General features: G+C 39.4%; 2 protein-coding genes across 10 annotated transcripts in view; one reads left to right on the forward strand and one right to left on the reverse strand.

Moving 5' to 3' along the window:
- The window catches only part of CCNT2 (cyclin T2), a 41,591-nt gene extending 35,171 nt beyond the window's left edge, over window positions 1–6,420 (forward strand). For 5 of the 7 annotated variants that reach the window (XM_086715208.1, XM_025935377.2, XM_086715210.1 and 2 more), the window contains one exon: window positions 239–6,420. In XM_086715208.1, coding sequence (XP_086571334.1) covers window positions 239–1,666 — 1,428 coding nt within the window. In that variant the 3' untranslated portion in view covers window positions 1,667–6,420. The remainder of the gene's footprint in view (window positions 1–238) is intronic. The other 2 variants (XM_086715209.1, XM_025935378.2) reach the window with 1 other exon arrangement.
- Window positions 6,421–9,835: 3,415 nt separating this feature from the next.
- The window catches only part of MAP3K19 (mitogen-activated protein kinase kinase kinase 19), a 75,129-nt gene continuing 59,903 nt past the window's right edge, over window positions 9,836–25,061 (reverse strand). For 2 of the 3 annotated variants that reach the window (XM_025935176.2, XM_086715192.1), the window contains exons 12-16: window positions 23,836–23,879; window positions 19,165–21,612; window positions 16,561–16,710; window positions 15,052–15,749; window positions 9,836–10,209 (exon numbers count right to left, since the gene is read on the reverse strand). In XM_025935176.2, the coding sequence (XP_025790961.2) occupies window positions 10,143–10,209; window positions 15,052–15,749; window positions 16,561–16,710; window positions 19,165–21,612; window positions 23,836–23,879 (3,407 nt within the window). In that variant the 3' untranslated portion in view covers window positions 9,836–10,142. The remainder of the gene's footprint in view (window positions 10,210–15,051; window positions 15,750–16,560; window positions 16,711–19,164; window positions 21,613–23,835; window positions 23,880–25,061) is intronic. The other variant, XM_086715193.1, reaches the window with a different exon arrangement.

Raw genomic sequence — 25,061 nt, forward strand, 5'->3', positions numbered from 1 at the left:
ATTACTTTCTCAAATGCTGGGCTAGGATTTAACCTGTATCTAACTCTGAAACCAGCGGTTACCACTTTATATAGCCCCCTTTTGTGCCTCTAAATAAGATAGTTACTTACTGGCAACATAAAGCCTTGAACCCCAGGTGGTTTTGTTTGCATATATTTAATAGAGATTTTTATAAGGCAGAGAAAATTGTATTAAATCCCTTTGCTGTCATCACTTCTTTTGTGTTTTATTTAAATAGGCCAATCAGGCGGCTAAGAAACCAAAAGTAGATGGACAAGTTTCAGAAACGCCACTTCTTGGTTCATCTTTGGTCCAGAATTCCATTTTAGTAGATAGTGTTACTGGTGTGCCTACAAACCCAAGTTTTCAGAAACCATCTACATCAGCATTCCCTGCACCAGTCCCTCTAAATTCAGGAAACATTTCTGTTCAAGACAGCCACACATCTGATAATCTGTCCATGCTAGCAGCAGGAATGCCAAGTACCTCATACAGTTTGTCATCACACCAAGAATGGCCTCAACATCCAGAATCAGCAAGGACAGAACAGATGTATTCACAGAAACAAGAGACCTCTTTGTCTGGTGGCCAGTACAACATCAACTTCCAGCAGGGACCTTCTGTATCACTGCATTCGGGATCACATCACAGACCTGACAGAATTTCCGATCACTCATCCATTAAGCAAGAATATACTCAGAAAGCAGGGAGCAGTAAACACCATGGACCAATTTCTGCTACTCCTGGAGTCATTCCTCAGAAAATGTCTTTAGATAAATACAGAGAAAAGCGTAAGCTAGAAACCCTTGATCTGGATGTAAGAGATCATTATCTAGCCGCCCAGGTAGAACAGCAGCACAAACACGTGCAGTCACAGTCAGCCAGCAGCAGTTCTGTCACTTCTCCCATTAAGATGAAAATTCCCATCACAAACCCCGAAAAACCTGAGAAATACACAGTGGATAAGAAGGAAAAGAGTGGATCGCTGAAATTACGGATTCCGATACCACCCGCTGATAAGAGTGCCAGTAAGGAAGAACTGAAAATGAAAATAAAAGTTGCTTCCTCAGAAAGACATAGCTCTTCTGACGAGGGCAGCGGGAAGAGCAAGCATTCCAGCCCACATGTTAGCAGAGACCATAAGGAGAAGCACAAGGACCATGCCGCGAACCGCCACCACCCCAGCGGGCACAAGCATTCCCACTCCCACAGTGGCAGCAGCAGCGGTGGCAGTAAACACAGTGCCGATGGAATCCCACCCACTGTTCTGAGGAGTCCTGTTGGCCTGAGCAGTGATGGCATTTCCTCTAGTTCCAGCTCTTCGAGGAAGAAGCTGCATGTCAATGATGCATCTCACAACCATCACTCCAAAATGAGCAAAAGTTCGAAAAGTTCAGGTAGTTCATCTAGTTCTTCCTCCTCTGTTAAGCAGTATATATCCTCTCACAACTCTGTTTTTAACCATCCCTTACCCCCTCCTCCCCCTGTCACATACCAGGTGGGCTACGGACATCTCAGCACCCTCGTGAAACTGGACAAGAAGCCAGTGGAGACCAACGGTCCTGATGGCAATCACGAGTACAGTACAAACAGCCAGCATATGGACTACAAAGACACATTCGACATGCTGGACTCGCTGTTAAGTGCCCAAGGAATGAACATGTAATCATTTGTTTAGGTCCATTTTTCCTTTACTTTTTTAATTTAAAAATGGTTAGAATGGAAAACTTCCTCCTGATCTAGCAGTGGTGACACCTGCTATTGCTGCCACTGTTTCAATATTTGTAAGTGCTGCTTTATTCTTCATTCTGAAAAGAAGAGATTATAGTAAACAAGTCTTTATCTCCACATATGATAGTGTTATAAATACTGTAAAAGCATGGAAGGTGCAAAACTCAGTATTTCTACAATTGCAGCTAAGAACATTAGGATGAATGGCTGGCTGCTTCTAGGAATATAAGATGCCTCAAGCATTCATTATTTATAATTTGAATACTGTAGCTATTTTATGTTGTTGTTGCTTGGCTTTCGAATGAGTGTAAATTGTTTTCTTTTTGTGTATTTATACTTGTATGTATGATTTGCATGTTTCGATGATAAAGGGATAAAACAGTATACTGACAACTGTTTACAAGAAAGTGGAGAAAAATGTACATACATTTTTGTATGTTTAGATATTACCATAAATACTCAGGATTGGAGCTGCTTGTAAGTATAACAATATAACTTTATTTTATCTTGTCCGAGTCCATCACTAATCTAAAACAAAGGTGGCACTTTTTCATGTTAACCTTAAACTCTAGGCCTTACTGGAAGCCACTGAAGGGGGACACTTCACTACAGATGGGTATGCAGTGCCACAGATGGTCATTTATTTACACTGTGAGGCACTGAACTTTTGCCTTCAGAGCTTCTGACCAGGTTGGCTGCTGAAATAGCCCCTACTTTTCTGAAGGCTTGAAGAGGAAAAAATAAAGTTTACATACTCTTGATGTGAAGTGCATTTTAAATGTGTGTTGGCTTGTTGCAGTACTATAAACACAGAGCTGTTAATAATGGTTATGTAGATTACTGTGATTTGAAAACTAAACTCACAAAAACTTATATAGTGAAGAATTAGTAAGTTTTTTTCTTAAATAAAGAACTTTAACACTACATATTTTACCAGTAAACAGGGATTGCTTTTCCTTTAGTGTTCAGAATGACACCATATTCTTAAACATACTCCTCCCCTGAAGTGTGTTCGTGTGTGATGCCATATTTCTTTTTCAGGTAAATGCAGTCTTCCTTCTAGAAATGAAATTAAACCTGTCGCTCTCTCGGTTCTTTTATATTCTTCTAACAATAAATACAAAGAAAAGATCATTGACTGTGCATTGTACCTATATATACAGCTTATGGTTGTTACCAAGAAGCTCTGTGAGAAAAAAGGGTTAGCCTCCAGGTGAACAGCTAGTGGAGGTTTTCCGTTTGTTGCACATCCCAGTATATTCCTGTTGAGGTCAGGTTTGCACAGTCATCTAACTTCTGAACAAACAATAGACTTTAACTTGTTTAAAATTTGTCTGAAACACCAATAATGTGGCTCCAGTTTCTCAGCTAATCTTGAATTTATTCTGTGGTAAATCTTTGAGCTGTTGAGTATCTTTAGATGGGGTGAATTCAACTTTTGTTGAACTAAAAACTGTCTTAATTTTTTCCTTTATGTATATGAATTATTTTTGTTAAAAAGCCACTGATACGTGCACAATTGTAATTTTACTCAAGTATGTTGCAGTTGTAAATATTAGAGTTTAATCTCGTGCTCTACTTTATTTAGCAATTACTTAATTTGCCAGTAGCTCTATAATTTTTTTTAAGATAATTGTTCATTATTTTGTCAATGCTATTTGAACTTAGGATACTAGGAGCCTCTTTCCAGGGACTTTGCCTAGGGAGCATGTCCTAACATTTGTTCTTGTCTTGCATAACTTTAGTAATCTTTGTCATTACGTGTAACTTTGTTGCTCTGTATGGCATATTATTGTATCCATAAACACAGTAATTTTGATACAGTTCTACTTTTACAGTGGTACATAATTCGAGGACTAGTATAGAATTAAGCTGAGTGCAAGATGAGGGAGGGAAGGGATTTGTTCTTGGTAATTTAGATGTGAAACCTCTAAGGAGCTATCATGTGAAACAACATAGGGTGGTTGTGCTACTGTATAATTGGGGATGATAATACCAGGAATTTTAATAAGATTTTGTAAAGAGTATCCAAAAAGTAGTGAACTTATTTTCAGTATGATATAGAGACAATGTGAATATTTAAGGTCTGTGACTATACTTAAACTTCACTAAGAATTTGCAGAACTGTTTCGAGATGTGGGAATAAAGGTAATTTTGTTGAATCTTTATTGGTGCTAATGATGGACAGTTTAAAAGGTAGCTAGTATATATTGTTATGGGTCAGTACTTATTAGTACTTCCAGAATTGAATTTGAAATGCTATGTATTCACTTTTCACTCTGTAAATGTAATTCTTTACGATGACTTTATTTATTAAAGGGCAGCCAGTTGTAATTTGTACAGGATTGTGTGAGCTATTCAAACTCTTTAACCTCTGAACAGGATTATAGCTTCCAAATGCACCGTGGGGATGAATATGAAAATCCTTTTAAGTTTCATTTCCATTAAATGAAAACCCCTATTACTCATATTACTGTTAATTTGCTTTACCCATCTCATTTGCATAAAATAGTTCATCAGTCTAGTCCCAATAGGCTCAACCAAAGAAAAAGACTCCAATGAATGGACGTTATTACCGAGTCTTTTTGTAAGTAGCCATAAGTAAACCAAAATAGTATCATCAAATTTAGGTATGAAATTCCACATGTGCAAAGTACTGTTAAGGTGATTTACATTTTTGATGAGATTTTTTAAAAATATTTGAAATATTAAAAAGCATTATCTTTAAACATCCTTTAAAAGAGTGATTCATTTTTTTAGTTGTCTTTTCCCTAGGTCATAGTTTTCTTACCTTTATGCAGAAGCACATTGCATAGAAAGGCTTTACTTCTACCTCTCTAAGTAGTTTTCCAGTATTGAGCTGTGCCCCCCTATATATTTGCCTTAGCTACTTTAAAATATGCTTTCGGAACCAAAAAGCAAAGGAGAGTTTGTTTTTCACTGAGACATTCTTGGAGGCCTGCTTAACCAAACTAGTGGTGATATCCTTTAGTGGTACAACCTTGCAAAATGCCCCAATTCCTTCTTGTTTTACCTGAGGTTCGTTTCTTAGGTTTGTCTTTGGAAGCAGTTAAAGGTGCGCCTTGGTCTTTCTCTGCATGTGCAGATGCATTCTGGTTAGAATCGTTGATCCACATTTCTTCCATGCCATGTGAGAGGTGCTTGCATCACTTTGTTACCAACAGGTTACAACTAGGGTAGGAGACCTTATATTTTTGGCCTACCCTCCTCCAACTTAACGAGATGACTAGTCTCCTTCAGAGAACCAAATTTTAAATGTGTTTGTTAGTTACCAGTTGCCTTGCCTTAAAGCATTTTGAGCACATTTTTTGGTTAGATTTGAGAATTTAAATTGCTGATTTTTATTCTTTAACCAACCTTAGAGATAAACCCCTGCTTGCCTATGCATCACTGTTGTGTACTGTAGAATTATCTTTGGTTGATCAGATATTTTAGGGTATTTTGCATTCACTACGGAAATAAGGAGGGTTGTTTTGGGGTTTGTTTGTTTGTTTACATGGTAGTAGTATCTCTAAAGGAAGACAGTTATGTTCTCAAGACACCTCATCATTCCCAAATTTTATCTAATCAGTGAGCAGTTGTTTCTTGCCTAGTACTGTGCACTTTTAAGATCTCTTTGCTGAGAAACATTAGAGAGCTCTTGTGGAAGAATTCTTGATTCAGCAGTCTCTTGCTCAAGAGGCTTTCTTGGAAGGCAATAGGGTTTGCTAACTGTATTTACAGATGAAGGATCAGTTAATCCCATGCCCAGGTAACTTGCATTAACTGAGCTAACAGAATGATACTTGTTAATTTTGTGTACCCATGTATTTATGATAGGCGATTTAGAAAACAGCACATTCTGTCTCTGGCGTCCTAGGGTGTGAAGTTATGATACCATCATATTGAGAATTCACAGTTTCATTAAGATCTGAAATTTGATTGCTGTAAGCTGACGTATGTAAGTCAAATAGAAGTTTGCTTGTTTTGTAAGGGAAGTTTGCCTTGGAAACGTCTGTCTTTATAATAGAGATGATCTTGCCAGTGGGACTGGAATGCTCAGTGTTTGAGGTCTGATGCCGTGCATCTATTTTTTATTCCACAATGTTGATGTGTGCGCTGCCAGCTTTTGTTTCTGTGACTCCTCTTAACTCTGTTCTATGTAGTTTACTAGTATCTATTTTCACCTGACAGATTCTTTAGACTAGGTTGATAAGCAAGACACATTGAAGGTTGTGTGGCTCCAGCTGCGAGTAATTGTGTTTTCATCAAGGTGAGGTAACCCATTCCCTGTGATTCTTTAACCCCAAAGGAAATTCTGAGGGCTAATTTTCTTTATTTCAAGCTTTTGGGAGGAAGCCTTCCTTAAAATTTGTTTAGTAGTTGGTTTAATTTGATTGCCTGTTGTTTGTTAAGTAATGAGTACGTTCTTTCTTTCAAGGTGTGTTTTTCAAGTGGATTTACTTGGTTTGTAAAACCTCACTTGTACTCATTTGTTGTCAGCAACGATTGGGATTTTGTTTTCTGAATGTACTCAAAACCCCCAAGGACTACTGAATAGGGTGTTTGCTAATAGAAAATCCAAAACAGGAATGTGTATATGTGGCATGAATTTGATTAGTCATTGAATTTCAGCTCCGTATCTATTACGAGGAATTATTAATAAAATGTGTTTATTGAAAATGTCAATCCAAGGCTCTAACATGTCTTGTTAATGTGAATCAGAGATAATTTTCAGTCCCTGGGAAATGTGGGAAATCAGACCTTAATGTAAGTTTCTCTTTATCTGAGTAACTTCATATAATCAAGGAGTGTGTTCTCTCATTCAGATTGTCCATATTTTCGTCCCAGACCCACCACTTAGCTGATATCCTTGGGTGAATTAGTTGACTTTGTGCCTTGATTTCCTTACCTACAAAATGTACCTATTCTTAGGGTTGTGAAGCTAAGGAGGGAAGGCTAAAGAGAATAGATGGCATTGAAGAGAATCTTGCCAGAGGTATATTTTAGATATCGGAGGGAATGAGGAAGCCCAGTCCAGGTGCATTAAACTTAGGTGTGTATTAAACTACATGCCTACTGTTTCTAGAATTTCAGTTCATTCTGATTGATACTTTGTGGTTTTCTTGGTTAAACTGTTGCATCAACTCCCCAAAAAGCAAAGAGGAATTGCAGTTATCTGGAAGGGGAATTATCCATGAAAAAAAAAATGTTTAATCATAAACTGCTTTATTATTACTGCCCTGTGCAACCCCTTGCTTTCCCCACGATTTGCCCATACCCTCCACTTGAAAGAAAATTGAAGCCATGCAGGATAGATAGAAAAGTTACTTTCTCTAAAATGCATCTAAAGCCTGAATGTAAAATAAATGTTTTGAAATCAATTAAAGGAGAGTTGTCTTCATCTTCTGTTGATAACACCAGTAAGGGCCTATTGTATTAGCATATAAAAAGTTACATGAGTTTGATTTAGGAACATTACAAAAACAGTTAATTCCACTTAAAGTTAATAATTCCATTTGTAATTCATCCTACTCCATTGTGTTGTTGTTGTTTTTGCCCTGTTTTCAATATAATGAAAAAATTGTACATTTTTGTTTTAGCTCTGGTATATGACCTGCCTGTTTCTTCTCCCCAATACTAATCTCCTGTGGCAGTGAAGAGCCTCACTAATGAAAGGGCTTTTATTTTATTGGCATGAAATTAAGAGCTTTCCCACCTTAGTGTCCAGTCATACACCCAAGATCAGTTTGGGTGTACTGTTGTTTTTAGTCTTTCAAGGCATAAATCTGCAGGAGTGGTTGCTCTAGAGATGAATTCAGTCATAGTTTTTCACAAGTTTGAGAAGTCATGCAATAGGATGAAGTACTTTAGCTTTTCTCAGGCTTGTTTGCTGTTCTGGTTTTTCACTCTTGTTGATTTTGTTTACCACCAGTGAAGATACAGACTGCCTACATTGGGTACTTTTTTTTTTTTAACTTTTATTTATTCAGAGAGAATGCGAGCAGGGAAAGGATAGCGATGGAGAGAGAATCCCAACTCAGGGCTCAAACTCATTAGGGTGAGATCATGACCTTACCCAAAATCAAGAGTTGGGTGTTCAAGCGACTGAGCCATCCAGGCGCCTCTCCATTGGGTACTTTGAAGTTGACAGAATCCCCTGGAAAGCTGTTTTAGATGCAAGGTTCTAAGTTACATAGCCGCTTTAAGCTGAATTAATACTTACAAATGCAAGAAGTAATATGACTAAAGATGGCCCGGTAGGTAGGTGACGGATGCTTTTGACTGCTTATTGAACAGATTAGGTGGTTTTTATTTTGGAGCTACTCATTACCATATAAAAGGCCCAGGACTGCTGTAGTGGTCATGCAGGAGGAAGTGGATAATGGAATACTGTATGCTCCCCAACCCCATATTCCATAGCTTGCTCTTTTCCGCTATGGCAGTTCTCTTCACTCAGCCACCGAGGAATGTTTGTTTACCCCGTGAGGGCTAAAATAGGTTAAATGTAGGGAAGTGCTGTAGAGTTGGAACTACTCTGACAGTTTTACCTGAGGACTTAAATTTCTTTTGGTCGAGCTTGGGGCCCAGGGCATACGAGAAGATTTAGTACATAGTGAAGTGTACTTTTGAATATAATTAAAAACTTGAATTGTGTGTGGTGAAAAGGGAGGTGGTCATAGAGAGGAAGGTGATACTGTTGCTAAGTGAAAAATGAAAAGCTTTTCATATCATTAACCAAGTTCACTAACCAGACTGGTGGAATTTGTTTATCAGCCTCCTCGTGAGGTTTTGTCTGAGTAAAATTTGATGTAATTTTACTTATAAATCACACATCTGAGAGGCAGCAGGGAAAGGGCTGTAAAGTCACACAAATCTGGGTGGCTGTCTCATCTTCCACCTACAAGTAGGATGGCCTTGAGAAAGTCACATTTTCACTAAGAAAATGAGAATAATACAAACCCAAACCAACCAGAATTAAATGAGGTGCTTTTTTATATCAGGAGCTCAGTAAATGCCCTTCCAGCCACCACCTATCTGCACTCCCAATCTCCTTTCAGATCTTCCTTCTCCCAAAGGAACATAATAAAGGGAGCAAACATCTAGGCAATACTAAGAGCATAATTCCAACCTGTTAGGTCTTAGGCACAAAAGACTAACAAAATGATATTTTAGGTTATGCTAATATACAAGTAAATAAGGGACATAGCTCTTAAATTCTTACCAAATACGAGAAAAGAACTGTACAAATTGGAAAGAAGGAAGGCATAACCACAAAGACCCATCTAAACGTGTTGACTAAAATCTTTTACCTCCAGTTGACTGCATTTCAGTTACTTCTCAAAAACTTCTTAAAAACCAGCTTGCTTTTGAACAAAATCCGACAACTGGTGTCGGAATACACCTAAAGTTAGTTTGTAATTGTGCCGCTTTGAAATGATAGCAGCCAGTACAAAGATTCTGTAGAGAGAGCTTCAACCAACAGGAAATGTAGCAGATGAGTGGAGTCACGGCAATAGAAACCTTATCAAAAACGTTTAATCCACCAACTTACAACAAGGCCTTGTAATAATTCAGACAACTTGTCCACTTTTTCTGGTGAGGTTTCCATTGGTCTGAAAATGGAAATGAAGCGTGACCTCAGTGGAGATGTCCATTCAAGTGAAGTGAGCAAAGTGCCCTGAAAAAGTTGATACGCTGCCCCCCCCCCCCCCCCCCCGCCGCCCCTCTTTAAGATCCAGCTTTTATTCTACTAGCTGGCTTAGGTTTAGCTAGTTCTAGATGTGGCCATGACCTAATTGACTCTGCAAATAAGTGAAGTCTTCAAGTCATACTACAAATTTCAGGGGAAGGAACCTGAGGCTTATGGGGCCACCTTGAATAGTACAGCTTATTATAGGCAGAAACTTGGGAGGAAATATGGGACCCTCTGATAATGAAATGCCAAGGCCCTTAGCTCTTCCTGTTAATTTTGAGGCACCTGTAATCTGCAAAGGTTACTGCTAAACAGAATCTAGCATCCTCCAGTTTTTAATTTATCACCTTCCTCTGGTTTCCTTTCCAAGAATTAAGTGTCTTTACCAGCCAAGCAAAAAATAAACAATTTTCTTCTTGTTTTTACAATTTATTTTAAAGACATTAAAACTGACAGGCCAAAAATGAAGGATAGTCAAAACTGTAAACAGCAATACATTTTGTTATTGTTTAAGAAAATTTTCTCATATACATGGGAAATACGCCTGAAGCTTGAGGCTAGTATTTACCTAAAAACATTTTAGCTAGGGACACTGCAGGATCTGGTTGAGTTGAGCTGACTTAACAATAGGAAAAGTCCCTTAACCATCATTCCCACAATGAAGCAGTCACGGAGTGTATCTATAATGGAACTGGAAAGGAAAGTTGATGTATGTTCAATGACTTCTTATCAAGAAGGAGTGCTTCAGGAGCTGGGCAGCAGAAGGTCGCTCATGCTGGTCCCTAAGAAGGGAAAAACACTTTAGAAACAGCACCCAATAAGTGCCTCCCAACTGGATCCACTTGCCAACTTAAAAATGGAAGTATAGGGGCACCTGGGTGACTCGGTTAAGTGTCCAACTCTTGATTTCAGCTCCGGTCATGATGTCACAGTTTGTGGAATCAAGCCTTGCATGGGGCTCTGCACCTGTTAGCCCTTGGGATTCTCTCCCTCTCTGCCCCTCCCCTGCTCACCCACACTGTTTCTCTTTCAAAATGAATAAATAAATAAATAAAATGGATCTGCTTACAGGTGCTCAGGAAAATAAAAATAGAAGCACAGTCTTGGCCAAACAGACTTGAGGTGAGTCTACACTTCAGTTTTGATCAGTATGATTTTAGGTAAGCAACACAAAGTCTTCTCATTAGTAAGATGGAGATAACAATAACAATTCTTTGGAGAATTAAATAATGTACATACAGGTTTTGAACAGTGTCTGGCACACAGTAATAGCTCAAAAAGTAGTTGTTATGATTAAAAACTAGTCCCTACTTTACATTTTACTATTGTTCGATTTGGGGTATAACTTACACAGTAAAATTCTCACTTTTGGGTGTACAGTTTAATGTGCCTTTAATTAGCATTAAATTTACTTTTAAAATGGAGAGGCACTGGAATCCAGAATTGAAAAGCCTTTAAAAAGCAGGGATGCCTGGGTGACTCGGTTAAGCATCTTGACTTCGGCTCAGGTAATGCCCCCACAATTTGTGAGTTTGAGCCCCATGCGCATCGGTCTTCTGTCAGCACAGAGCCCACTTTGGATCCTCTGTACCCTTCTTTCTCTGCCCCTCTCCAACCCTCTCTCTCTCTCAAAAATAAACATTAAAAAAAATAGCCTTTAAGAAGTAGACATTTAAATGCATTTTGGTGATTAATTGAAATAATCCCATTTGGGGCCCTCTTGGATGAGCATAAAATAATGGAAGACAGTACTATTTTGGTTTAGGTTATTTTTCCTCAAGAAATTAAACTTTTGCCAATGAACTACTCAATGAACCAGTGAACCAGTTAATAGTTACCTGCAATGACCTACTTGAAAGGCATTATTCTGGCTAAATTGACTATCTTTTGATAATTTGTGCGAGGAGGACTAATACCAGGAATAGCCCAGGTGAAAATGGACATAAAAATAAAGTGACTATAAGTCATTTTGAAATAAAAGCTCCCCTTGTGGAGGCCCTTTCTTTTGTCTTGAAAATATGCAGAAATCTCTCCTCTCTCCAAAAATCTTTTCCTTTATGTAGCCAAACCCAGTGGCTTTTTTTCAACCTTCATTATCCTAAATCCTTACTTACTCTCTGTCCCACTGCACTCTAGAAATTGCCCCTTAAAATTTACCATGATACTCTCATTAAATGAGTTCATCCTCCTTGTCATCTCTGTAGTAGCATTTGAAGCATTCACTAACCTCTCCTTCCAAAACAGTCTCTGCATAGACTTCGGGAAAACTTCTCTTGGTTCTCCCGCCTTGGGACAACTCCCTTCCCTCCTTTCTTTCCTTCAGCCATGTGCTAGACTTAATGCCATGAAGGTTGTTACTTCTCTGAGCATTTTCAAAAACATTTTCCTATGCCCTCTTAAATGGTTCACGACTATAGCTACAAACCTCAGGATTTCTAAATGTGCACCTCCAATCTTACTTGCTTTCCTGGACTCCCAATTCCACAGCTTCGAATGTTTCCTTAAATGGTGGATCCTCTGGGGCACCTGGGTGGCTCAGTCAGTTAAGCGCCTGACTCTTGATCTTGGTTCAGGTCATGATCTCACAGTTCCTGAGATCAAGCCCCATGTGGGGTTCAGCACTGAGCATGGAGCCTGCTTGGGATACTCTCTCCCAATCCCTCTCCCTTTGCCACACACCCGCATGCCTGTTCTCTCTCTCTCTCTCTCTCTCTCTCTCTCTCACAAAACATTTCTTTAAGTGGTGGATTGTCTTCAATTCCCTCCCCTGCTCCCCTTTCACAACTTTCGATTATTTCTTCCATTATCCATACTCAAAACTATGCAGCCTCATCGTGCCTCATCACCAAGTCCTGATTCCCCTTCCCCTGGAATGTTTTGGAACTCTTCTCTTTACAGTTCCCACTGCTTCAACCACAAAGCTCTTGATTCCTGCATGGCCTTCTAGTCTCAAGCAGCCTCCATTTGAGGTCCTTAATACACTGCCTTCTGACCTGCTTTCCCAAAGGCCACCTTCTTTATGGCATGATCTTTCCCAAACTCGTTACAGTCCCCTGCTCTTTGCTGCCTACTGCAACAAAGCCAAACCACTTGGCCTGACTTCCCAGAACTTTCAACCTGCCCATAGGAATACCCCCACTCAAAGTTCTTACTGCTCCCCAAAGTTCATTTCTGTTCTATTCATTTGTTCTATTCAGTCCTTGTTCCTTCTCAGTACCTAGTCATCTATACTTCTGAATCTTTAAGAATGCCTTGCCCCCACTTTATTTCTGACTATCCAGACATCCAAGGAATACTGCCATAGGGCAAGATTCTAGAGTCCTTAGGGTCTTTTCCATAGAATTTCAAAAGATAATTTTACGCTTGTATGTGACACTAATTAGGTAAGATGTATTAGTATTCTCCCAAGTAGTATTAACTGCCGAGCCCTAATTATGTGCCCCATACTCTAAGTAATTTACATATACCAGTTCACTTAACCCTCACAACAACCCTATTAATTGATCCTTAGTGGTGTGAGTTGTGTATTAGTTAATGAAGCAGTGGTTCAAAAGGAAAGTCATACACCTACACACACACACACACCGTTCACGTGAATGTGAAAAACATTTGGGTTTGTTCTGATCTTCCTGAGTGTTAGAATGCCCAATGTTTACAAGAGCTTGCCTTGAAACACATTAAACGGAGCTCGTTTACAAACTGGTGTTCGCAATAGCATCCTGAAGTAGAGAAAACATCTCACACGGATAACACCTATGGACATAGATACACAAACAAGATGCAAACCAGCGTTAGCCTTTGTTTCACTCCTATCTGTGGAGAGGACATGAAAGACCCAATGGTCAAATCTCCCCTATAAAATAAAAAAAAATAAAAAAAATAAAAATTTAAAAAGGAAAGTCATAAAGATTTCACACTTTCTCTTTAAAGCTGTGTGTGTGTGTGTGTGTGTGTGTGTGTGTGTGAGAGAGAGAGAGAGAGAGAGACAGGTGACAACTGGAAAGAAAATGAAATGTATTTTCTATGGCTCAATAGAGAACTGTTCAATTCAGAACATAGCAACTATAGTAGTCTTAAGAGCTAAGACCAATTCTAAAACTAGTACTGGTTCATATGACATTTCTAACACCTTTATGTCTCTTGTGAGGTTTTTTTTTTTTATATATACATTTATTTATTTTTGAGACAGAGAGCATGAACAGGGGAGGGTCAGAGAGAGAGGGAGACACAGAATCTGAAACAGGCTCCAGGCTGTGAGCTGTCAGCACAGAGCCCGATGTGGGGCTTGAACTCACGGACTGCGAGATCATGACCTGAGCCGAAGTCGGTCGCCCAACCGACTGAGCCATCCAGGCACCCCTCTTGTGAGGTTTCTTTGGGTGAGCAGGGGGCAGCTCTGTGCCTGGGGCTCTGTCCACACAATCCATGCTGGAACATATCTACATCTAGGAATACCCAGAACTGGAGTATGAAGTATGTATTCCTGCCTTGGCCTATATGATCCCCTGAAATCAACCAGGACACTCTGACACACATCTGGGAGAGAGAAACAGAATCTGAAAGAGAGAAGCACATTTGTCAACAGACAGGGAGAACTGCAGGTTCTGAGATTCATTAAGAGAAAAACCCATTTTGGGAGTTGAGAGGCACTAGAATTTTTCATCCAGGAATAAGAAAGCACATGTCCCAGAAAGCAAGAATTGTGTTTAGGTCTCAGGCTGTCCTCACCTTGTACGTACACTAAATGTTGAGCCTCACTAGGTGCATAGAGGCCAGGTGGGTGGGCTCCACACCCCCCTTCCACCCTACTGTTTAGCTCTCTCCCTCATCATACACATACAGTCATACTTTAACCAGAGTCATCTCTCTACTTTGAATTAAAATCTCATGTGAGTAAAGAGTACTTGTCTAAGAAAAGTTTGAAAACCACACGAGTGGGTAATCTCTAAGGTCCCTTCTAACATTTTACCCAAAATTTTATTCCATAGATACTAGGGAGCATCCGAACAGGAAAAAACAAGCAACTTTCTGGGCCTTTTCTGCTTCCCCAAATACTCTCCACACTTAATGCATGAAAAGCTTCAATTAGAGATTTGTTCCTTTGGGTCAAAATGTTTCCCTTCATTTTAAATGCAAGTATTTTGGGGGCAGGAGGACCAATACATTAAATTTTCCAGTCATCGATCAATTGATTCATATCAATCCCTCAATATGAATGAATTTCTCACATACTTTCCTGAGAGCTGGTTTTAGGAAGGAAATGAGACACTGGTTCTCTGAGAGGGAAGGTAGCTCAGGAAAGGGAAACTTAAGGACAGGCAATGTCATTTCACCATGACCAGTCCCTGGGAAGATGTCCCTCTCATAGCCATGTTCATGCTCCCATTGATTTGGGGAAGTATTATCTGTCCCTGATAAGTACTGTCAAACATTTAATTGAGGCACCTCCTACCTGAAGCATTGCCCCCATACCCTGATGCAACGAGGAGCACAATCACCCAATATAGCTAATCATCAAAATCACTCCCTACTTGCCTTTTTGGTGGGCCATAAATTTCAGGGGGAAATGTCAGCAATCTTGGAATCTCTGGGGATTTCTCTTCCTCCTGTTTTCAGTTTCTTACCTGGTCAGGCACACACGCACAAAGTCCACTGCATTTTCTGAGAAGTGTTCTGGTAAAGGAGGCATTAGCCCTCGGTGTGCTCCAATGTAAAACATGGCTGCCATCCTGTCCATGGAAGCCAGTGGAGGCTTCCCTGTGGCCATCTCAAACACGGTGCAGCCAATGCTCCAGATATCTGACTTCCTTCCATATCCAGACTCATTGATGACTTCCGGGGCCATCCAATATGGAGTCCCATGCATGGACTTAAGCATGTCACTGTGGGTGCCATTTATGCCAGCCCAAGCCAAACGCTTGGCACAGCCAAAGTCAATTAGCTTTATTATTCCAGTTGGCATGAGCATAACATTGTTTCCTTTGATATCTCGATGCACCACACAGTTCTCATGGAGATAAGCAACACCTTGCAGAATTTGTCTTGTATATTTACAGAAAACCATTTCAGGCAATGGCCCAAAACGGCTTATAATACTAGAAATTGAGCCACCAGGAACAAATTCCATGAAAATGCTTACGATGTTCTCTTCCAAGCATGTCCCCAGATAGGCCACAATGTTGACATGTTTCAGTGCTTTGAGCAAATCTACTTCTTCCTGTAGCTTCCGGTATTCTTTTTCAGTAGCTAATTTATCAGAGGTATCCAAAGCCACCTGTTTTACAGCTATTAGCTGTCCTTGGCTAGTAAGACCACAATATACCTAGAAGCAAACCTTATTATTAAATATAAATGATAGAACTTGTTCACAAAATGCCTCAGGTGACACTTGTCTTTCCCTTCTCCTCCCAAACCCTGTCTTTCTCTAAGTTGATTCATCCCTACATAAATGCAAAGTACTTAAGCAAAGTCAGTGTTTCAGTGAGGCCAAAACGGGGATGAGCAGCATGGTGAATGGATATCATAATGGCTTGGAGTTCAGTGGCCTGGACTGGTTAGAATTCTGGCTTTACCATTCCCCAGCTGTGTAAATTTGGGTAAGTTGTATAATCATTTTGACTTCAGTTTTTCTCATCTATAAAACTGGGGTAATTATCCCTCACAGATATCTACATGACTACAATGGCAAAATTGCTCACCAAATAAATGAAATAGGGCTGTTTCAGTGCCAAAGCTCTAAGGAGAGAGAGGAAGGCAGAACTGGGGAACTTGTCAGTGACCCCATCATGCATTTTCAGTGGTTTCATGTCTTCCCACCTTCTTGCTGATATGTCCCCAGCTAGAAACATAACCTATCTTCTTTGGGGATCAGTCTTCTTGTAACTGATGCATGTAAATACTATCTAATGTATTTAGTAGTAGCCAGACCTACTCCAGACCCTTCAGTTACATAAAACAGTGAATATCCTTTTCCCTGGGCCAGTTTGGATTGAGTTTCCTGTTATTTCCAACTGAAAGAGTTTCAAGTAGAAGAGCATAGAGCTTGTGAAGGGTGCACAAGAGGATTAGGGAGGAAAAGGTAGGTCAAGAAGAAGTGGGGATTGGGATTTCATCATGTTTCCCATTTAACTTACTGTGCCATAGGCTCCCTTCCCAAGGACCTCTCCCTTAGTCCACAGGATAGATTCTTCATACTTTAAACTATTTTCAGAAAATGTCTTCGTTTCATTTGAGTTGAGAAATTTCTTGTCCTTGTCATATATCCTGAACCCATTACTATATCTCTGGGACAATGAGAAAAAAAGAAAAGTCACCATTAAACTCTGAGTCATTGGGATGGGGAAAAAGGGCTAAAGAGTAGAGTCTTACTTTCTTCTAACTTGGGACCAACTAGACAAAGCCAGATATGCATAACTAATCATATAGGATGCCACTTGTTAGCCTGCCTACAGCTTCCCCATGCCTACAGCCTCCAATCAGGGCATAGTGAAGGCTTCCCTTTTTCCTGCCAAGAATCTTGCCCACTCCTCTGCCTGCCTTTGAGTCTCTGCCAAACACAAGTGATGGTGGCTGACTTTTTTGCTATAGTTAAGTTCTGAATAACCTTGTTCTTCAATTATTTCCACAACACATAGAATCAAACACACACACACACACACGCCTATATACATACATATATATACACTTATACACAAACATACATATATATACTCTTTCACCCTCTCTCTCCCACACACACAAACACACAGCCACAATGAGCAGGTCTAGTGATCAAGACTAGCTGTAATACACAGATCTATGGTCTTCTAGACCCTTGCTATTCAAAGGAGAATCTGCAGACAGGTGTACCAACATCACATAGGAGCTTGTTAGACATGCAGAATCTCGGGCCCCAGACATACTGAACCAGTGTCTACATTTCAATATGATCCCCAAGCGATTTGCCTTCACAGGAAACTTTGAGAAGCCCTGCTTCTCAACAAATATCTCTTTGAAGAACTTAGACCATGTTTTCCAATTGGTTGATTGGATCAAACTGCTTTGCTTTGATCTCTTCTACAAGTTCTTAAAAATAAATGATGGTGGGGCGCCTGGGTGGCGCAGTCGGTTAAGCGTCCGACTTCAGCCAGGTCACGATCTCGCAGTCCGTGAGTTCGAGCCCCGCGTCAGGCTCTGGGCTGATGGCTCAGAGCCTGGAGCCTGTTTCCGATTCTGTGTCTCCCTCTCTCTCTGCCCCTCCCCCGTTCATGCTCTGTCTCTCTCTCTCCCAAAAATAAATAAACGTTGAAAAAAAATTTTTTTTAATAAATAAATAAAAAATAAATGATGGTGACATAGAGACATGGTGAAGACCATTGGAAGCAAGACTTCCTGCAGGGCCTCTCCTTCATCATGAAAGAAAGGGCCATTTGGGTTCCTCTTCCCCATCCTTTCATTGTTTCTATCCCAACTAAATTTTAAGGACTTCTTAGGGAGGAAAAGGCTGTAAAAAGTCAGTTTTGACTCCATCATTGTAGGATGAGGTTACAGGCTGATGACATTTACTAGCTTGTTAGCTTTTCTTAAATTTAAAATGACAGAGTGGTAGATTCATCTCTGACACACAGGTGTGCACACACATATCCCCATTTCCTACCCAAGCCTGGAGGCCTCCAGGGATCACTCTCTACCCCCAGGAGAGACCAAATTCACCATAAGGACAAGGCTGATATTTCAGGACAAAGAACAATCTCACTGTGTCGTGATTAAGGGTGTGGTCCCACCACTCACTGACTGTAACTTTCTAAGCCTCAAATTTCTCATCTGCAAAATTGGGACTTGTTATTACCTTTAGTTATCTCATAGAGCTGTTCTGAAGCACATAAAGAAGACAGTATAAAATCCCTCGCTCCTACATGGTAAGTTCTCAATAAACCTGGCTATGATATAACTATATACTTTACGTATCCTTAGATAAACTATCTAAAATAACTGTTCCTGACCGTGATACAGTGTGATACAGCCTGAATCAGTAGATGATATTTCAGCTAAGCCTATGTTTCTGTCTTTAAAATTTGAATAGGACAGGAGGCTCAAGTATTTCAGTGAGAACTGAAACCAACAAAACAATGATCCCAATGATCTGTTGCTATTCTTCTTCCCCATGCCCACTTCCATGCCAAAAAAATTTTTTAAACATTTTTCAGGATTGTCGCTTATCTTCCTTCAGAACAATGGCTAAGTCTTGTTCTAGTTCTTAGCCCAGCGCCAGCAACACAGTAGGCACCAATGATATTTCTGTGTTAAAGTTTTCATATTTCATGTCTTCATATGTTTTTTGGAATTAGGTGGTGATCTACTCCAGGGGCTACATTCAGTTCTTTCTATCTCACATACCACCTAGAACAATACTTTCCCCATAATTACCTCTCTGCTATTTATTAATTGAAAACATCTTCACCGAATAAAATATGAACCTACTTTAAATAAATAGTTTTTATATATTAATGTATCCAATGTGATTCCATTTGCAGTGTTAGGCTAGCTGAACTCCAGAATCAAGGTGGCATAATGAAAACATCTTAGCCTGCAAGTCAAATAAACTGGATTCCAAACTTGCAACTGGACAGTGAGACCTTGCCAAAACTCTTAGCTGTTTAGGGTTTTTGACTCCTTGTTTGAAAGTTAGGAGTTTGAACCAGACTGTCTCTGAGGTCCCTTCCTGCCCCTAATGAATCAGTGATTCTAATTATACCAACCTGTATTTTAACATTCGTTGTCTCTCCGCCCAATTCTTGTGTGGTTTGTCCTCTCCTACTGAAGACAAGATTTAGATTTTCAGGATCTGTTTCACTTGCCATTATTTGGCAAGAGGTGTTACCTCTCTCATCAAGAGCTAATAGTTCTGCAGCTAGACATCCTAATAGTTCATCCGTCAATTCTTCATTCTTTACAGAATCTAGAATTCCTTGCGAAATTGAATTTGCATAATTTAAAGTTTGTCCAAATGTTTGATATGTAATTGATTCATTAGCTAAACTATCATGATCCAAAGAATGTGCCCAATGTTGATATGCTTGGGAAGATGCACTCTGTTGTTTCTCTTGGAAAGAGAAACTCAAAAGTCTCTCAGACTTACCTAAAACACTTTCAAACCCTACATCATTAGTTAAAATTTGGTTGGCATCTATTTTAACAAGCGATGCTGTATTCTGCTTTTCTTGCAGTACATGCTTATTGGAATTCTTCTCACTGGGCATTGCCCAACTGTTTTCTGAAAGGACAAATGGGGTCTGGTGATGTAGTTCTTCAAGTTTCTGTAGATCTCTGAGGCTTGTGGCAAGTATTTGATTGTTAGAAATGTCTCCTTCATCAGCAGACTCTTCCATAGAGACTTCTTCAACAGTGGACAAATCTGAAACAGGAATGACTTCATTCTGTTCAGTGGACTGCTCACGAGGCAGAGCCGAGTTCAAGGGTTGAACTTGATTATTAGAAGAGAGAAAGTCATCTCCTGAAGACTTTATCTGCCACTGTGAACCTGAAATATCATCACCATTTTCCATGTCTTGTACGTTGCTACCTACAGCCTTGTAACACTTTTCTTTAGAAATTAAAATTTTGTTCTTTTGTTTAATGCCAAGTGAAACCTTTACAGGTTTAACATGTGGTCTTTTCTGAGAAAATCTTGTTCTGCTGTTGCTGCTCCTCTCACTGTGTGAAGATCGACATTTATTGGTAATACATCTGCCAGATGGAGCTGAGCATATCTCTCGATAATATTTGTTCTCATGACGTTCAGCCTCTCTCATGTGACAATAAACAGGGGTCCCAAACATTTCATAGATTCCAGGACCATTAGCAGTTGAATTGATTTCTTTGAACATGTCACTATACTTAAGATCTAAGTAATTTAGTCTTGGCTCTGTTGGTTGAGCAGAGAGAGGAACAGAAGACTTTTTTATTCCTGAATTCTTACCGATGCAAGGAAAAGATTGCTTTTTAGGTTTCAGAGCCCGGTAAGTTGATTGCTTCTTTTCTATCTGTGGCATTCTCCTTTGAAACTTGGGTGGTTGCCAAGGTCTGGGGTCAACAAGCCCCAAAGCAGGGAAAACTGGAGTTTTTATACTGGTTTTATGTATGGTAGGCTTAATGGAACTTTCAATGGAAATCATGAAATTCTGGGGTGTCCTATTACTGGTCTTGGTCTTTGAATCCAACTTATTTCTGGGGGTTTTCATCTTATGTCGGTCATTTTCTTGATGTACAAGAATATTGAAGCTATTGTTGCTATGAAGAGTGCCCTTTCTTTTTTGGAGGCTTGGTTTGGCTACTGCTGGTTCCTTGGGAGTTTCATCTCCAGGGAAAGTGATGTGGATAAGAGGCACCATCCCATTCATTTCCGGTTTGGTTGCCTCCACCATTGACATTTTTATGTTTGTCTCTGTGCATCTAGGACCTTGCAGAATCTTTTCAGTGGGGCCATCAGGGACTACATTGGACAAACTTTTAAGTACAGTATACTCTTCTAAAATATGATTTGGCTCAACTGCTTCACCTTTATGTACTGAAGTACTTTTTAAATCAGCTTTATCATTTCTAGTCTCTTCATCCTGGCTTAGAATTATTTCTGAATGCTGGGCTTCTTGGAACTTGACTGGCATGTTACATCCAACTTCAAAATCTGTAAACAAGTTTCTGGCTACTGAACCCTCTTTCTTTCCTGATAAAAGATGTTGAGAATTCTCTTCTGCTTTTCTCATTTCACAACCAAGGTAGTCAATATCCACTTCCCTATCTGTAGGAAAACTGCGTTCCTTACAATTCTCAAAGGACACCAAAGATTGTCCTTTTTCAAAGTGAGAGATTGAAATTTTATCACTTTCTTCTGTTTCCTTGGATTTCCTGTTCTCCATCTCCATATGTTGTCTGTGATGGTTAGCCTTCCAAAAAGAGCACATGTTTCTGGACCAAATAGAGCTATCAGAGCACCTGAGAGTCTGATCCACAAACACCTTAAACGGAGCTTCCTGCTGCTTGTTCAATGGTTTAACCTCATCAGATTGACTTCTGGGCTCTGAGAGCTTAGGTTTGAAAGATACAAAGTTCAGAATATTTTTTTCTCTCTCCTTTTGATCAATGTGATCTTGGGGGGCAGTATGAAGACCAGGTTTCATGGGCAAAAGTGACAATGCTGGCAGAGGGAACTAAAAGGAAAGAGAAGAAGCTAATGAATGCAGAAACATATATGCATGTCATGTTAATTGGTTTAAAGTAATTCAGGGGCGCCTGGGTGGCTCAGTCGGTTAAGCGTCCGACTTCAGCCAGGTCACGATCTCGCGGTCGGTGAGTTTGAGCCCCGCGTCAGGCTCTGGGCTGATGGCTCGGAGCCTGGAGCCTGTTTCCGATTCTGTGTCTCCCTCTCTCTCTGCCCCTCCCCCGTTCATGCTCTGTCTCTCTCTGTCCCAAAAATAAATAAATGTTAAAAAAAAAATTTTTTTTTAAAGTAATTCAAAGGGATTCTAAGATTCTCTTTTTTTTTTAATTTTTTAACATTTTTTTTTTTGGCGGGGGGAGAGACAGAGCACAAGCAGGGGATGGGCAGAGAGACAGGCACAGAATCTGAAGCAGGCTCCAGGCTCTGAGCTGTCAGCACAGAGCCCGACGTGGGGCTTGAACTCACAAACCATGAGATCATGACCTGAGCCAAAGTCAGTCACTTAACCAACTGAGCCACCCAGGCACCCCTCTAAGATTCTTTTCAGGGAGGCCTTTAACAAAGTACAAGGCTATCCTAGAGATCCCAATTAAAAAAAATAAAACCTCATTCCCAGTATTTTTGGTAAAATTGTACTTCTAAAAACCAAGATTTGGGGGGGCACCTGGCTGACTCAGTCAGTGGAGCATGTGACTCTTGATCTTGGGGTCATGAATTCAAACCCTACATTGGGTGTAGAGATTACCTAAAAATAAAATCTTTTAAAATTGAATAAATAAAAAATAAAACCCAAGATTATTATAGACATAGGTTCATGTTTATGTATTTAAAATAAAGGCCCTACAATGTAAACATTAAAATTTTAAGATGAGGATTTTATTTTTTTCCTTTCCATAGAAGTGATCTAAGATTTTTAAAATTCCCACTTAGAACAGCTTAAAATTTGTTACATTTATCTTAACAATGATCATTAGCTTACAGACTCAGATTTTGTATCTGGAACACAACTACTCCATATTGTTTTACTGAATTGTTTTGTTGAGGTGCGGTCATAAACATGCCACATCATACACTTGAAAGTTAGCAACCCTGAATGGTTTTTACTTCGTCTGCCAACTACTTTCAAATTAAGTTGGTTTTTGTTACCATTAACCTCTAGAGGTCAGTGTAATGCAATATATAAAATACAGCTTTATGATCATTAAGCTATAAACTCTAACTTTAAGCTTTTTTTCCATTGTGGCTTTTTCCATGTATACAGATTTGATACCTAATTATATTAGAATATTTATGAGCATGGATCATGAGTGGTAATTGAGAGCTGTCTGTTCAATTTTCATTGTACTGCTACCTGTGTGTAAGAGAATAGGAAACTGACATTAGAGATCTAGGCATTAGAAGTAGGTGAGGGGCGCCTTGGTGGCTCAGTCGGTTAAGTGTCTGGCTTCGCCTCAGGTCATGATCTCATGGCTTGTGAATTCGAGCCCTGCATTGGGCTCTGTGCTGACAGCTCAGAGCTGGAGCCTCTTCAGATTCTGTGTCTTTCTCTCTCTGCCCCTTCCCCGCTCACACTCTGTCTCTCAAAAAAAAATAAACATTAAAAAAAAATTTAGAAGTAGGTGAAATGCAGTGCAATACCCCAGTTTTATTGCCTTGATGATTTTCTTCCATCACTGAAAAATAACTTTGGAAATAAAGACAGATTCTGCCAGTGCTAAAACATCTCCCTAGTAGCAGACATTATTATTTTTTTAAGGCTAATAAACTCTAATAAACTGCTCTTTACAACACTAAGCAGGACCCATGCACTTTCTCAAAGGCTCATAGGATACAGAAGACACAGACAGTCGAGAGGTTCACAGGAATATTTCCAAAAGCTGTACTTACTAATGAGACAATTAGGAAAACCTTTCTACCACTAGGGAAAAAATTTACCTAATTTCTAGACATGCTAAGAGAAGACAAATTAAAATACGTCTAAAAGAGTTACTCACCTCATTATGTAGAGAACAGAAAACACCCCAGGAAAAAAACATAAATGGCAAACTAGCACTCTCCCAGAAGTTATTTGCGACTCTACAAACTATATAGTTTTCCAAGCTAAGCTGCTGAGGATTTTGGTTCTGAGTTCTTTGATAGAGTTTGTCTCTATCAAAGACAACAAAGTTCTTGGTTTTAATTCTTAAGTCAGAAATGCTAAAACTAATCTTACCTCAATTCTTCGGCTACTATACTTCATATCAGGAGTAGAAAACTCTATAACAAGAAAAAATAAAATAATTAGATATTCTTAGTAGTAGAGTGAACACAGCCAGCCTTAAGCCAGAGTTTGGAGATGGAGTGATCGTGATGTTGGTGCTAAGGTCTGAGGAAAAGTCAAAATTAATTTTTTCCTGTTGTAATCCATATGGAGTTGGGCATGGAATGATTACACAAAACTTTAGGCTACTGCCACTGAAGGGGGTTGTTGTTTTATATATAATGTCTTTTTTTTTAAGTTTAGTTATTTATTTGAGAGAAAGACAGACAGACAGACAGACAGACATGGAGGGGCAGAAAGGGAGGGAGAAAGAATCCCCAGCAGGGGTTCGAATTCACGAACTGTGAGATAGTGACCTGAGCTGACATCAAGAGCCAGAAGCTTAACTGAATGAACCACCTAGGCACCACTATAATGTTTTTATATACAGTTGACCCTTGAACAACACAGATTTGAACTGCATGCATCCACTTACATGTGGATTTTTTTTGATAAATACAATACATTTGTAAGTATTTTATAAGTACTTACTATACTGATAAATAAGTACTGTAAATGTATTTTCATTTTCTTAATAACATTTTCTTTCCTCTAGCTTACTTTATTGTAAGAATACAGTATATAAAACATGTAACATACAAAATATGTGTTACTTGACTGTTTATGTTATGGATTAGACTTCTAGTTAACAGTAGTAGTTAAGTTACACATGGATTTTCTACTGCACGGGGTCAGTGTCCCCATTTCCCACATTGGTCAAAGGTAGACTGCAAATGTATATTATATATATAACATTTATGTACATATGTTTATGTTTGTACTTACATTCATATTCATAATTATGTTTATATTTATTTTTTTATTTTTCTTAGTATTTATTTATTTTGGAGCAAGACAGAGTGCAAGCTGGGGGCAGGGGAGCAGAAAGAGGGAGACACAGAATCTGAAGCACACCGCAAATCCCCACAGGGCAACACAATGGGCACCAGATGTCTACCTGTGGGGAACCACCACAGGAGTGAACCCTGAAATTATGAGGCTTAGAAATTATACCAAGTGATTGGCACTCCAACCTATCCCTCTTTCCCAAGAAAGAGACCTTTACTATGAAATGTAAGCAAATATTTCCTGGAGAGAGGGGAAATGTGTCTCTGGGTTTTATAACTCTAGAATGTAAG

Source organism: Puma concolor, chromosome C1 (assembly GCF_028749965.1).
Source record: "Puma concolor isolate L17-30 chromosome C1, mPumCon1.1.hap2, whole genome shotgun sequence".
Classification (NCBI taxonomy): Eukaryota; Metazoa; Chordata; class Mammalia; order Carnivora; family Felidae; genus Puma; species Puma concolor.